This window comes from Microtus pennsylvanicus, chromosome 9 (genome assembly GCF_037038515.1).
Source record: "Microtus pennsylvanicus isolate mMicPen1 chromosome 9, mMicPen1.hap1, whole genome shotgun sequence".
Classification (NCBI taxonomy): domain Eukaryota; kingdom Metazoa; phylum Chordata; class Mammalia; order Rodentia; family Cricetidae; genus Microtus; species Microtus pennsylvanicus.
The window spans coordinates 26,363,634-26,377,995 of NC_134587.1; the positions used below are offsets into that span (position 1 = coordinate 26,363,634).

The 14,362-nt window shown below is 43.7% G+C and overlaps 1 protein-coding gene across 1 annotated transcript in view; it reads left to right on the top strand.

The window, feature by feature from the left end:
• Positions 1 to 1,007: 1,007 nt before the first annotated feature.
• Stam2 (signal transducing adaptor molecule 2) overlaps positions 1,008 to 14,362 on the top strand; it is a 49,941-nt gene continuing 36,586 nt past the window's right edge. The window contains exon 1 of the mRNA XM_075985213.1: positions 1,008 to 1,165. Coding sequence (XP_075841328.1) covers positions 1,126 to 1,165 — 40 coding nt within the window. The 5' untranslated portion in view covers positions 1,008 to 1,125. The remainder of the gene's footprint in view (positions 1,166 to 14,362) is intronic.

A 14,362-nucleotide genomic window follows, 5' to 3' on the forward strand; every position in this document is an offset into this window, starting at 1 on the left:
TATGACTCTTAATAACAATCAAATCATAAATGTTTTTGCACTATAAAACCTATAAAACTTGAGCAAGCCAAAAGCAAGAGTGTACTTTCACTCATCTTTGGGGATTACTTAGATCCATCTGCCTCTTGCCTCCAGAGTGCTGGATTTAATGGAATGCGCCACAACTCCCAGCAGAAGAATGTGTAATTATGTTTCTGAATGTGGGTGTGTGAACGTGAGTGTAAATGCCAACCAAGGCCAGAAGAGGGTGTCAAGTTCTCTGGAACTCAGTTACCGGCTGTTTTACCCTTGTCCCCACTTCCCCACCCGCCCCGCCCCGCCGATACTAGAACTTTGCCAACAAGCGCTCTGAAGGGATGAGTCATCTCTCCACCTCCTTCACTCGAATTTGTATTCCATCCTCCAAACTTTATTTTCATATAGGAGAGATGAGAAGCAAAGCATCTCCCCGCGATCGCTTTCCCGAGTGACTATTTCGGCTTGGTTAACCGAAGAATCCAACGAACAGCAAGCAACACAGCCGTCAATCGACAGATTCTCAACGCCTCCCATAGGCCGGCGGTTCCGTTTCCATAGCAACCGAGACGCGCCGCACGCGCGGGGTCCTGATGGCCAAGACGTGACCTGGTTGGTAACCGAAGTATTCGCATGACAGAGGAGCCACTGTCATAGTCTGGCGCAAAGGGAACCACATCCTGGGACCGCGCACCCGGCCTCGCCTCCGGGACTCAGCCAACTCGCCGGCCACCGGCGTCTCCAGCTGCGACAACTTCCGGCCTCGAAGCTTCCCCCGCCCCCGTGGCTCGCCCGGGTCCTCGCCGTGGAAAGGTGACCGTGGCTGCCGCCGGGCCTGAGCAGGCGTCGGGCCAGGGTTTGCCACGTTAGTAGGTGGGCGATGAGGGAACTGCGGGGTGCTTGTGCTCGGCTAAGCCTCGTGCGGCCCCGCCGGCGGCGCTGGAGCGGAGGACGGCCAGGCTCGGGGCGCACAGGCGCGCGCGGGGCAGGCGCGGAGGCGGAAGTGAGGGCACGGCCCGGCGAGCCGTCTAGGAAGCCGCCGCCGGTCGCTCAGCGGGAGCAATAGGAGCCCTGCCGTACCGTCGCGATTCAACTTCGGATGCCGGCGCCATGCCTCTGTTCAGTGCCAACCCGTTCGAGCAAGACGTGGGTGAGTGCGGTGCCCGGAGTCCTCCGTGTAGGGAAAAGTGGGCCGCGGCCCCAGTGCCTGGGAAACCTGGTGGAGAGCGAAGGGGCGGCGCCGCTCTCGACGGCGGGGGCCAGCCTCGGCGCGTCGCTAGCCGGGCCACCTCCTACCTGTCGGAGGTTGGGGTACCTAGCTGGGCTGTTCCCGTCACCCAGAGCAGGAGTGGGGAAAAGCCAAGTTCGCTGGAGGCTCAAGTTGCTGATACAAACTTCCTGCTTTCTCCAGAGCTGGTTTACACCCTTCCCCCTGGTTGAAGGTGCAGCGGTGACCACCCTGCTGCCTAGGGGCAGTCCCGAACTAGAGACCTGGACTTAACAGGGTTAACTCTCGTCGCTTCCGTCTGCACACACACATTCAAGCAATGATAGTTGCAGTTTCAGCTGTATTTATTGACTGTTTTGAAGGTGCTGCGAGATCTAGTCTCAGAGAATGAACAGGAAAACTCGTAGACTCTGTAAATAGCCCAGAACAATCAGTATTTGTTGGAGTCAACGTTAGTCAGGTCTTTTCTGAATGAGAAAAAGATGGACGGGGTACAACTTAACAGTAAAAGCAAACTGGCTGCCAGCGTTCTTGAAACAGTAGTTAAGAGGCTCCTAGCGACGTTATAGGATTTAGGTATTTTGAATCAAACAAAATGCTACATATTTGAGCAGTGAGCCACCAGTTCAGTTGAAATGTCCTGGTTAAGAGAAGTCTAGAAAGTGCCTCATTTTGTTTTGTAACTCTCAAAGTCATGTTCATGTATATGAGAGTCTAATTATATAGGAAGCGTGTTGAGGATTAGTCTGTGTTTTGGAATAATTAATCATTCTTTTGTTACATTACCTATGTGAGGAATTGCACTTTTTAACTTTTATTGAATTAATTCAGTTTTGACACAGTAGAGTCTGTGTATAGTCCATGCTGGCTTCAAATTCCCCAAATCTCCGTCTTAGCTTGTAGAATTCTGGGATTCCAGGCCCGGGCCTCCCCCAGGCTTGGGACCTGTACTTCTTGCTGTGAATGCTTTCATTTTGCTCTAATGAAATGAGTCAGAAAAAGCAAAACAGGAGAGGTTATTTTATTTTTTCTTTCGTTATGTGTGTGGGTGTTTTGTCTGCATGTTATATTCGTCACTTGTGTGCTGTGCCTGAGGAGGCCAGAAGGCCATGTCAGGTCACCTGGAATTGGTGTTACAGAGGGTTTTGAGCCACCATCTGGGTGCTGGAAGAGCAGGGAGTGCCCTTAACTGAGCTCCAGCCTAACACTGAGTACTTAAAATATAAAAAGCTGTGAGCTCTCTTTTCAAGGAATCATTTCCTAGAAGCCCGATGTTTTCAAATTGAAAACTTGTCTGGTAGCTGTAGTCTGGGTTGCTCGGCCCAGTTTATTTTTCTAAACTTTTCCCTCAGTGGTTTCTGAAATCCTTGCATCACAGCATAGTGTAGTTTTCTTAGGCTCGCATCTTGAGAGAGAGAGGGAGAAAAAGAGAGAGAGAGAGAGAGAGAGAGAGAGAGAGAGAGAGAGAGAGAATCTGTGTAGATTATTTCATGGGCTATGTCAACCAGAACTTGTAGTGTTTATCCATTCGTCCATGACTGAATTCAGTTTCCAAGATGTCAAGGGTGAAAGAGTGGATTTGGTGGAGGCCTACTTAAACAGATGAATGCAACTAGAAAAAAATGGAATGAAATTCGAGGAGCTCAAATTGGTCAGAAACTTACATCAGAGGAAAATTATGTTTTATTTTTCAGACCTTAAGGACTCTTAATGTGAAATAATACAAAGCAAGGCATTATGTGCCTTGAGCATTACAGTTCCTTTACAGTGTCGCTTTTTTATTTATTTATTTTTTAAGACAGAGTTTCTCTGTGTAGCCCTGGCTGTCCTGGAACTCACTTCTTAGACCAGGCTGGCCTTGAACTCACAAAGATCCGCCTGTCTCTGCCTCCAGAGTGCTGGGTTTAAAGTCGTGCCCCACCAGTGCCCGCCTCTTTTCAGCATTACTTTTATTTCTCTTTTCTCTTCCTTGCTCTCTCTCACCCGTGTTCACTTTTTTAAAAATATTTATTTATTATGTATACAATATTCTGTCTGTGTGTATGTCTGCAGGCCAGAAGAGGGCATCAGACCTCATTACAGATGAGCCACCATGTGGTTGCGGGACTTGAACTCAGGACCTTGGGAAGAGCAGGCAGTGCTCTTAACCACTGAGCCATCTCTCCAGCCCCCCATGTTCACTTTATTCACCAAAGATTCCTGGGGTGATCCCTGTGTATCAGGCATCATGTTAAGTTCCATAGAGACAAATTGAATAACTATCCTGGGTTCTTGCTCCCAAGACACTCAAGAATGAGGAAGGATGCATGCTCAAGTAGATAGTTGTTCTGTGCTGTGATTAATGCAGTGTGGAAGCCTGAGGAATATGTAAGATGGCATAAAAGTTATTATCATCTGTGACGCCAGGACAAGCAATAGTGTCAGGTAGGCAGTTCCCGGGGTAAAGGTCACCCTTGTTCTTTCCCTCCCTCATTCTCCTGACATCATGTCTTCAGTAGGAAGCATGCCCCTCTTAGACTCTGTCCAATAAGACGTGAACTGGAGCGTTTCCAAGGAGCAAGTAAACACGGAGGCTGCGGTGGGCAGATGGGGGGCTTCTGTTAGAGGGAAAAGATACTGGCATGCAGACCTCTTCCTGTCTGCAACAGTCTCTGGAGAGGCAGCTGTCAAAAAGAAGTTCAACCCCTTTGTGATTTCTTACTGAAGCAAGAACTGAAAAAGGCATTTCAGTTTATCTTCTCACATTCGGAGGAAGATGATGTTTTCTCCCTTTCCGAAGAGCTGAGACAGAAGTATAATGGTTGGTCTGTGCGCAGTGAAGGGATGATGGAGTTCAGGTTGTATGAGGACAGTACAGAGGTCCAGAGAGGCAGAGTGGTCCAGGTGTACAGGAAGAAATAGGCCGTCTCCATTGAATGGGTACAGGGAAAAGGCTAATGGCCCAACTGTCCGTGTGAGCATCCACCTCACCAGGCTAAAACTGGAGAAAGACTGCAGCAAACAAACAAATAAATAAGAAAATCCTGGAACAGAAAGCCAAGGTGGAAAGGAAAAGGGCAATACAGGGAAGAAAATACTGAGAAGACACAGGAGTAGAGGAATTTGATATACAGCTTACTTTAGAGGCTGCTTGAATTAGAAGGGTGGGTGTGCGCTATTTGTTTGTATTCAGTAGCAGGTTGTTAGCTTAGGTGCAGAGTCATTGCTTGGCTGTTTTATGCCCCTACCCCAGTGCTTGTTGGTGTCCTCTTTCCTCTTTGCTCAAACCAGGCACCTTTTTGTCTGATAGTCTGTGCTCTGGACTATTTATCATCTCTTGCTAATTGTTTGTGCCATTTTAAAAGTTTACATATTATTGTGTGTTTGGGTGTGCATGTGCCATGCGGACCATGTAGCAACAAGGCACTTCCTTGTTGAATCAGGTCTCTTGCTTCCTTGCTGTGTTCTAGCTGGCCAGTGAGCATCCTGGAACAATTTTTCGCAGGATTGCTAGGTCTAGACCACTGCATCTGGCTCTATACATGGTTTACAGAGTTTGAACTTCGGCCATTAGGCTGTGAGGCAGCTATTTATCTGCGCTTAATTTATTTTACTCTTGAGATGGGACCACACTACGTGTCCTGATCTGCTCAGACACTCTCAGGTAGCCGAGGCTGGCCTTGAGTTTGAGATCCGGCCTTGGCTTTCTGAGTGCTGGGTATTCAGGTGTATGCTGTCGTATCTGACTGTAGGTATTTGTCTTTTATAGGCCATCTCCATTCATTCATAAAGACATTTGTGCCCACAAAGCTGAGTTTTGATTTACTCCAGAAAACTGAGAAGGCGGGTTCATGTGTGAATGTCCCTTTTTTTATTTTTGTTGTTATAAGACTTGACCAAAAGGAATTTAAGGCTTACAATCAGGCAGTTTTATCTCAGTAAAAATTAGTAAGAAATCTCAGTGTAAAAATAGAAGCATTTCAGTAATACAGATGGATTTTGTACAGTCAAATTTATAACATTTAATTTAGTCTTTGAACATATGGTTATTATAATTTTTGTAATTTTTTAAAAAACATTTTGGTTATGGGTGAATATGGCTTTTTGTTGTTGTTGTTGTGACATTGTATTTTTTCCGTACCTTATTTTGTTTGCATGGTTCCAGAAATGCTAGTACTTTCAGATATTTTGAAAGTTTAATTAATATCTTTGAAGTTTTCTTTAAAATGTCAACTATTTTGAGCATATGTATAAAACGCAGCATGAACTCCACCCCTGCCAGCCACCCAATTCTGTCAGTTTCCACTACCAGGACACGTTTGAGCTTTCTAAAGAAGAGAACATTCACAACACTGTGGAATGTATTCTTAGCAGCCGCTTTTGCCATTCTTCTCCCTTCAGAGTTAAATACTCTCAAAAAAAGAAATTTCTATTTTTAAATTAGTTGTAAATGTATATATTACATATAGAAGCACACTATATACATTTATATACATTTAAATTAGTTGTAAATGTATATATTACATATAGAAGTACACTATATATATTTTCATGTGTTTTCTTTTTCTTTTTTTGTTTTTTTGAGACAGGGTTTCTTTGTGTACACTTCGTTTTTGTTTTTATTTTTTTTATTTTTTTTTGAATTTTCGAGACAGGGTTTCTCCGTAGCTTTTTGGTTCCTGTCCTGGAACTAGCTCTTGTAGACCAGGCTGGCCTCGAACTCACAGAGATCCACCTGCCTCTGCCTCCTAAATGCTGGGATTAAAGGCATGCCCCACCACCGCCTGGCTTGTTTTTATTTTTTAATTATGTAATTTTTTTTAAAAAATAGGGTCTCACTGTGTAGCTCTGGCTGTCCTGGAATTCACTGTGTAGACTAGGGTGGCCTTGAACTCACAGAGATCCCCTTCTGCCTCCTGAGTGCTAGGATCAAAGGCACCTGCTACCACTGACCAGCCTAGTAGTGTACTTAACTTCTGAACATCTCTCCAGCCCCAAGTAACAAAGATTTTGATTGTAGCATGGCTTACAATTCCTTTCCTAAATTTACCACAAGTGTTAACCAACGTTGTCAGCTTCCTTTGCTAAAACAAGCATTGTACTGGAAAGGAGACATTTGGAATTGCCTATACATTCTTTCCCCTTAGCCTTTCTTTAATTTACTTTGTTGGTTTTAGTTGTTTGAGATTTATTTGATGTGTATGAGTGTTTTGCTTGCATGTTTGTGTGTGTACTGCTTGCATGCCTGATGCCTTTGAAGATCAGAAGATCCCTTGGAACCAGAGTTAGGGATGCTTGTGAACCACCATGTGGTTGTGGGAATTGAACTTGGTTCCTCTGCAAGAATAACCCATGCTCTTAAACCCGAGCCATCTCTCCAGCCCCCATATTTTGTTGTTTGGAGATAGGATCTTGTGAATCCCAGGATAGCCTGGAACTGGAGAGTAGCCTTAAATTTGCAACCATCCTCTCTTGCTCCTTCCCAAGTGTGCGATAATCTTCACCCTACTCATCCTTTCTGGTGTTTGTTTGTTTGTGTATTTTGTTTTGTTTTTTGGTTTTTCGAGATAGGGTGTCTCTCTGTAGCTTGGGAACTTGTCCTGGCACTCGTTCTGTAGATCAGGCTAGCCTCAGACTCACAGAGATCTGCCTGTCTCTCCCTCCTGAGTGCTGGGATTAAAGGCGTGTGCTGCCACCGCCCGGCTCATCCTTTCTGTTTTAAGACTGAGTTTCACCTTGTCCACTGGCATCTTCGGCTCTTCCAGGCATTGTAAATATTGCTTCTTTGTAAACTGCCTTAACATTTTCTTGGTGTAACTGCCAGTGAATGTGTGAAGGACAAGCACCTGCTTCCCTATACTGTCTCATGGAAACAGCCCTTTAACTGTAGAGACCTCTCAGCTAGCACTGCTAGTCTCCGGAGGCCTTCATTCGATTTGCAGTGAAGGGATGTTGAAAATGGAGTATCTTGTAATGTAGTTCTTGCCGGGACTGGCAGTTGCTGCAACTCAGGGGCTGTTTACTGGTTGTGACATTTAAGAAGGCGTGGTCATGGGGTTATGACCCAGTAGATACTGCTTTCTTAGCAGAATCATGTCCTGTGTTTGGTGCACAGTCCTGCCAAACGGAAAAGGCTTGAAGGAAGCAATACTGGTAAAGGTTTTTAAATTTTGACATGTCGTCTCATTGTGTTTTAGCATAGGCTAGCTTTGAATTTCAGGGTCCAGTGATCTTTCTGAGTGCTGGGACTGTAGGTCAGTGCCATGATGCCCAGAATTCGGGAAGAGGGAGGCAGCAGCAGCAGGGTGTGTTTTGAGGCAGGGGCTTACAATGTTGCTTAGACTGACCTCAGACTCACTATCTTCTTGCTTAAGCCTCCCAAGTAACTGAGATTATAGGCATGTACCACTGTGCCTGGCATGTTTAATATAATTTCATTTATTTATTTTTAATGTTTATTTATTTATTATGTATACAATATTCTGTCTGTGTGTATGCCTGCAGGCCAGAAGAGGGCACCAGACCCCATTACAGATGGTTGTGAGCCACCATGTGGTTACTGGGAATTAAACTCAGGACCTTTGGAAGAGCAGGCAATGCTCTTAACCTCGGAGCCATCTCTCCAGCCCCTATAATTTCATTTATTTCGAAACTGGGTCCTGCAGTGTAGCCTAGGCTGACTTCAGACTTTGGATTCTCTGACTTACCCTCCTGGCTTCTGGGATTATAGATGGGTACCACGTTCAGTTCCCACAACCACATGGTGGTTCACAAGCATCCCTAACTCTGGTTCCAAGGGATCTTCTGATCTTCAAAGGCATCAGGCATGCAAGCAGTACACACACAAACATGCAAGCAAAACACTCATACACATCAAATAAATCTCAAACAACTAAAACCAACAAAGTAAATTAAAGAAAGGCTAAGGGGAAAGAATGTATAGGCAATACCAAATGGGTACCACTTCAGCTTCCTCTGTAATGATGAAATGCGTTAGGGAATGTATACTGTGACACGTACTCTAATCCTGGTACTCAGGAAGTTGAGGCAGGAAGACTATTTATATTTAACCCATGAGTTCAGGGCTAGCCCAGGCCGCAATACAGCAATGATGTGTCCCCTCCAAAAATTAAATAAGGACTATATGGACAGTGAGGTGGCTCAGCTGGTAAAGGTGTTTGCCACCAAGCCTGTTGACCTGAGTTGCATCCCTGGAGCTTACATGGGGAAAGGAGAACGCTGTTTATTTGGTTTCTTGAGATAGGGTCTCATGTACTCTCAGGCTGGTTTCAAACTGCTGTGTAGTTGAGGCTAGCCTTAAACTCTTGATGTTCATGTCTCCTAAGTGCTGGATATAGAAATGATCATATTTATTTTCTCGGGTCCTCACCTAAGAGTATTACAGAATGCATTTTTAGCAGAATTAGCCCAAATGTCAGTGAATCTTCATGAATAGGAGATCTGCCTCTGGATTCTTTTTGATCTTAAGTGATTTAATTTTAAAAGACAAGAAAATGACTTTTGATTTCCCCCGCTTTTTCTCCTATATGCCAAACTCCTTAGTGTCCCCCATGGGAAAAAAAATGTTGGTCACTGGATGTGGTGGAGGATGCCTTAGTACCAGGACACAGGAAGCAGAAGCAGGTGGATCTCTTGAATTTAAGACTAAAAAACCAAAAAAAAAAAAAAAAGACTAGCCTCATCTATATAGTGAGTTCTAGGTCAGCCAGGGTTGTGTGATTAGAACTTGTCTCAAAAAAAAAAAAAAAAGGAGGAGGAAGAAGAAGAAAGAAAGGTGTTGACATAGCCAGCGAAAGGAAGAACCAGCAGAGCAAGCAAGATGTACTGTCTGGTTTTGTGTGTCACCTTGACACAAGCTAGAGCCAACAGAGGAAGGAGCCTCAGCCTCTTTGAATTGCGCCACTACCGTCCCGCCGGAGGCAAAGCTTCTCACTGGACGTGGAGCTCATGGATTAGGCTATGCTGTCTGCACAGCACGCCTCAGAGATCTTCCTGTCTCTACCTCCCCAGTGTGTGTGTGTCTCTGTGTGTGTGTGCATGTGTGTGAAGCCCTTCACCCACTTGATCCATCTTCTGCCCAGCATCAAGAATACTGAATACTGTATTTCGAGGTGAGAAGTAAGTGAAGTTAATCGTGGTATTTTACTCAATTCTGTGTTTGTAGGATTTGTCCTATCCAGCATTTTTAGGATGTTTATATGTAAAAAATTTGAAAGCTAACTTGGAAAGAACTTACTATTTAGCAATTTTGAACAAAAATTGTATGTATGCAGAAGTTAGTTTAATATTAGTGTTTCAGTCAGGTGTGGTGGTGCACACCTTTAGTGCCTGCACAGCCAGGGTTACATAGAGACCCTGTCTCGAGCAAACCCTGAGCCTCACACGTGTACATGCGCTAGGCCACACCACTATACTGTTTCGCTGTATAACCTATGCTAGTAGCTCCTCTGTGTCTCATTTTCACCATCTACAAAGTAGAAATGCTTTTTTTGGCTGAGGAAGAAATGAGTTAATACACAAACTGCTGAAAAGCCGTTATATTAGTACCATTTCATTTGTGAATGTATGCACAGTGCACAGAGTTGTTTTTAATTTAGTTTTTAAAAAAGATATCTCTTAATTGTATGTATGTGTAAGTACAGGCATACATTAGATTCCAGGTGGGTGTATGCATGCAGAGGCCAGAAGAGCTGTCTGATCCCCAGGAGCTGTAGTGTGTGCCATTGTGAGTCATGGGTTCTCTGGAAGAACTGCAAGTGCTCTTAACCACTGTGTTCTCTCTTTCCAGCCCTAAACTTAACTGTGTGGTTTAAGGGTGGGGATGTAACTCAAGTTGCTAGAGTGATTTTTTTTCCCCCTGGCACATACAAAGCCCTGGGTTTGACCGTCAGTACTGCATAGATTAAACATGGTGGCACCTGCCTGTCCGCTCAGCATGTGAACTCAGAAGGCAGAAGCAGAGAAGTTCAGGGTCATCATCCTCAGTTACCTAGTAAGAAAAAAAGAGAGAATTACGTGGCCTGCATACTAATAACCCAAATAATTTTAACAGCACAAGCACACACCATTTATTCATAAATCACAAAGATGCACTTTTCTTTTTTTTTAAATATTTATTTATTTATTTATTAAGTATACAGGCCAGAAGAGGGCACCAGATCTCATTACAGATGGTTGTGAGCCACCATGTGGTTGCTGGGAATTGAACTCAGGACCTTTGGAAGAGCAGGCAGTGCTCTTAACCTCTGAGCAATCTCCCAGCCCCTAAGATGCACTTTTCTAATGTTTCAAATAATTATAGTGAACTATTTCCAAAGAAGGGACACATGTTTTCAGTGGAAGCCATCAGCTGCGGCTTTCTCACCTGCTATTCAGTTTTTAATTTGAAACAACTTGTTTGCATTTTTTTCTGAAAAATTTTAAGATAAAAATTACTGATTTTTATTTTATTAACACATAAAAAGCTTGTGTTTTTCCTCCAAGGTTGCAGTATTTGTTGAATGTACCCTTAATTTTATACACTTCCACACAAGGTCCCACCTTCTGATGTTGTTACATCAAAGATTATAAAATTAGAAGGTTGGCCGGGCGATGTTGGCGCACGCCTTTAATCCCAGCACTCAGGAGGCAGAGGCAGGTGGATCTCTGTGAGTTCGAGACCAGCCTGGTCTACAGAGCTAGTTCCAGGACAGGTTCCGAAGCCACAGAGAAACCCTGTCTCGAAAAACCAAAAAAATAAAAAATAAAAAAAATGATAAAATTAGAAGGTTGTAAGAGCAGAACCTTACCCCAACCCTATATGCTTTCCTTACTACCTGTGTGGTTGTCACCCCGTTGTGGATGAGCAGTGTATGGATCAGAATGTAGCTCTCAGCTACTGCTCCAGTGCCTTCCTCCATGTTGCCTTGCTTCCTGCAATGATGATAATGAACTAACTCTCTGAAATTGAAAGGAAGCCCAGTTAAATGCTTTCTTGTATAAGCATTGCCTTGGACATGGTGTCGCTTCACAGTAATAGAACAGGGACCAAGACAGAATTGGTACCAGGGACTGGGGTATTGCTGTGATAGGCCTGACCAAGCTGCTTGTTGGCCAAGTGTGGACTTTGGACTTTGGACTAGAAGAGAGGTTGAATGCCTAAGTGGGTAAATGGCCATCCTAGTAGGAGTATGAAAGACAGCGGTGCTGAGAGCAGTAAATTTTGACAGATGAGCCCAGTTTCAGAAAGGAGCTTATAAGTAAGTGGCCTACAGACAATTCTTGTGATATCTTGGCAAATGTGATTGCTTTTTGCACTGTCCCAGAAAACCTGGCTGAAGTTAAATTGAAGATTTTAAGATAGCCTAATATTGACCTGTCATGTAGTTATTGGTAATCACTCTTATGCAGATCCACAATGAAAAGGAGCCAGCTGGACAAATAGAAATACAAAATGTTCAGTTAGAGGAGAAAAGGTGCACTAGGAAGTGAAAAGGAGCACCAGGAAGTGTCATAGAACTAAGTCCAGTGCCCAAGGAGAAAGACAGATACTAAATGGACTGGAGGGGTGTTGACCTCACCACCTTGCAATACCCTCTTGCAAGTGGGCATGACCCCACCCAGCTAAACTTCCACCTTGTGAAAAGGAATTAAGGAAAAGCTTAACCGGGAAGGAAACCACCAACAGCAGAAAGCTGATGCAGATGTAATCGAAAGAGGGGTCCAAGTTCCAACCCTAACAAGGAGGACCCAATGTAACTTTGGTTGGCCTGGGACTCACAACAATCTGATCAGTGCTTACCTCTTAATCAAGAGTGCTGGGATTAAAGGCGTGTACCACCATGCCTGACCTTTTTTGATTTTTCAAGACAGGGTTTCTTTGTAGCTTTTGGTTCCTGTCCTGGAACTAGCTCCTGTCTGGAACCAGGCTGGCCTCGAACTCACAGAGATCCGCCTGCCTCTGCCTCCCGAGTACTGGGATTAAAGGCGTGCGCCATCATCGCCCGGCTTCATGCCTGACTTTGATATGATGTATTTTAATCATAATAAAATTTTATATTGCTTTCTGTAGCTGTCTTTTATCTCTATATATATCCTTGTCTTACCCATGTGATTGGAGGTTATAAGGTATTTTGTATTTTGGCTTTGGTTTTAGCCCAGTTGTTAAAATACTTGTAATATGCACACAGCTCTGGGTTCAATCTCCGGGACTGCACAGACTGGGTATGGTGGTGCACAGCTGTGATCCTACCGCCTGGGAAATGGAAGCTAGAGGATTGAAACTGAAGGTCATCCTTGGCTATGTATAGTTTGAAGGGCTGGAGAGATGGCTCAGAGGTTAAGAGCATTGCCTCTCTTCCTAGAGGTCCTGAGTTCAATTCCCAGCAACCACATGGTGGCTCACACCATCTGTAATGGGGTCTGGTGCCCTCTTCTGGCCTGCAGGCATATACACAGACAGAATATTGTATACATAATAAATAAATAAATAAATAAATAAATATTTTTTAAAAAAATATAGCAGTTTGAGGCCTACCTAGATTATTTGAGACCCTATCTTTTATTTAATGCATTAAGAGTACTAACAGTACATAATGTCTAATGTTTCCCATTTTAATAGTTTATACTCATTTAATGAAAGATTTAAACCATGAATTATTGTAAAGGCAGTCCTTACCATCTGGTCTAATATATTTGTATCTAATTATAATGATTTAGTTAGGCAATACCAGTACCCTAGCAGTAAGCCGTTTGCTACCCTGGGCATAAAATTTAGGAGAACTTGGCAGGATTTTAAACTGCAGAACTATTAGCTAATAGTATATAAGATGTGTTTGTTTGTTTGTTTGTTTGTTGGGTTTTGTTTTGTTTTTGAGACAGTCTCATTATGTAACCCTGGCTGGCCTGAACTCACTACATAGACCAGACTGTCCTTGAACTTGGATGCGTCTACCTACCTCTGCCAGCAGTGTTTTAAGTTGTTTGTCAGTTCGTTTAAAAGTTAGCACAGTTGAGGTTCTGATTACTAACTTGTTTTTAAAAATATAATGACCAGTATCCATATTTCTTTCTTTCTTTCTTTTTTTTTGTTTTGTTTTTCGAGACAGGGTTTCTCTGTGGCTTTGGAGCCTGTCCTGGAACTAGCTCTGTAGGCCAGGCTGGCCTCGAACTCACAGAGATCCGCCTGCCTCTGCCTCCTGAGTGCTGGGATTAAAGGCGTGCACCACCACCACCCAGCCAGTATCCATATTTCTTAATTCTGTGTTTGTATTCTTAACTCTGCTTTTAAGTCAGAGGGGTTTTTGTTGTTGACTTGTTTTTTTGTTGTTGTTTTCTGTAGCGATGGCATTTGAAGTTGGCACCCCACATGCGCCATGCAGGTGCTCTACTACTGAGCTGTATTCCATTCCTAGCCCTTACTGAGTTTTTCAGTTGATAGTCTTTACTTTTTAGTTAAGAAATTCCATTTTTGGGGCTGGAGAGATGGCTCAGCGGTTAAGAGCATTGTCTGCTCTTCCAAAGGTCCTGAGTTCAATTCCCGGCAACCACATGGTGGCTCACAACTATCTGTAATGGGGTCTGGTGCCCTCTTCTGGCCTGCAGGCATACACACAGACAGAATATTGTATACATAATAAATAAATAAATAAATTTAAAAAAAAAAAAAAAGAAATTCCATTTTTATGTTTCTGGCTTCTGCCAAACACTTGCTAGTTACTCTTATTACGACCATCTATAGTGGCATATTATTTGTGTTTTAATAAATAAAGCTTTCCTGAAGATCAGAGAGCAAAGCAGCCACACTAGTCAGCCATACAGGCCAGGGAGTGGTGGCACACTCTTTTAATCCCAGGAGATAGAGGCAGAGGGATCTCTGTGAGTTCAAGGCTACCCTGGGCTACACAAGATTGATCCAGAAACAGATCCAGGTGATGGTGGTTCACATCTTTAATTCTAGTGTGTGGGAGTCATTTTTAATTACTTTTAATCCCAGCACTAGGGAAATAGAGTCAGGAACAATATGGCTGGGCAAAGAAAGGGGAAGAGACAGGAACTCACTGGAGTGTGGGGTCTCAGGATTCGTGGAGACAGGATCTCACCCTTTTGGTCTGAAGATTTGGTACAGGTAAAAGTTCTCTC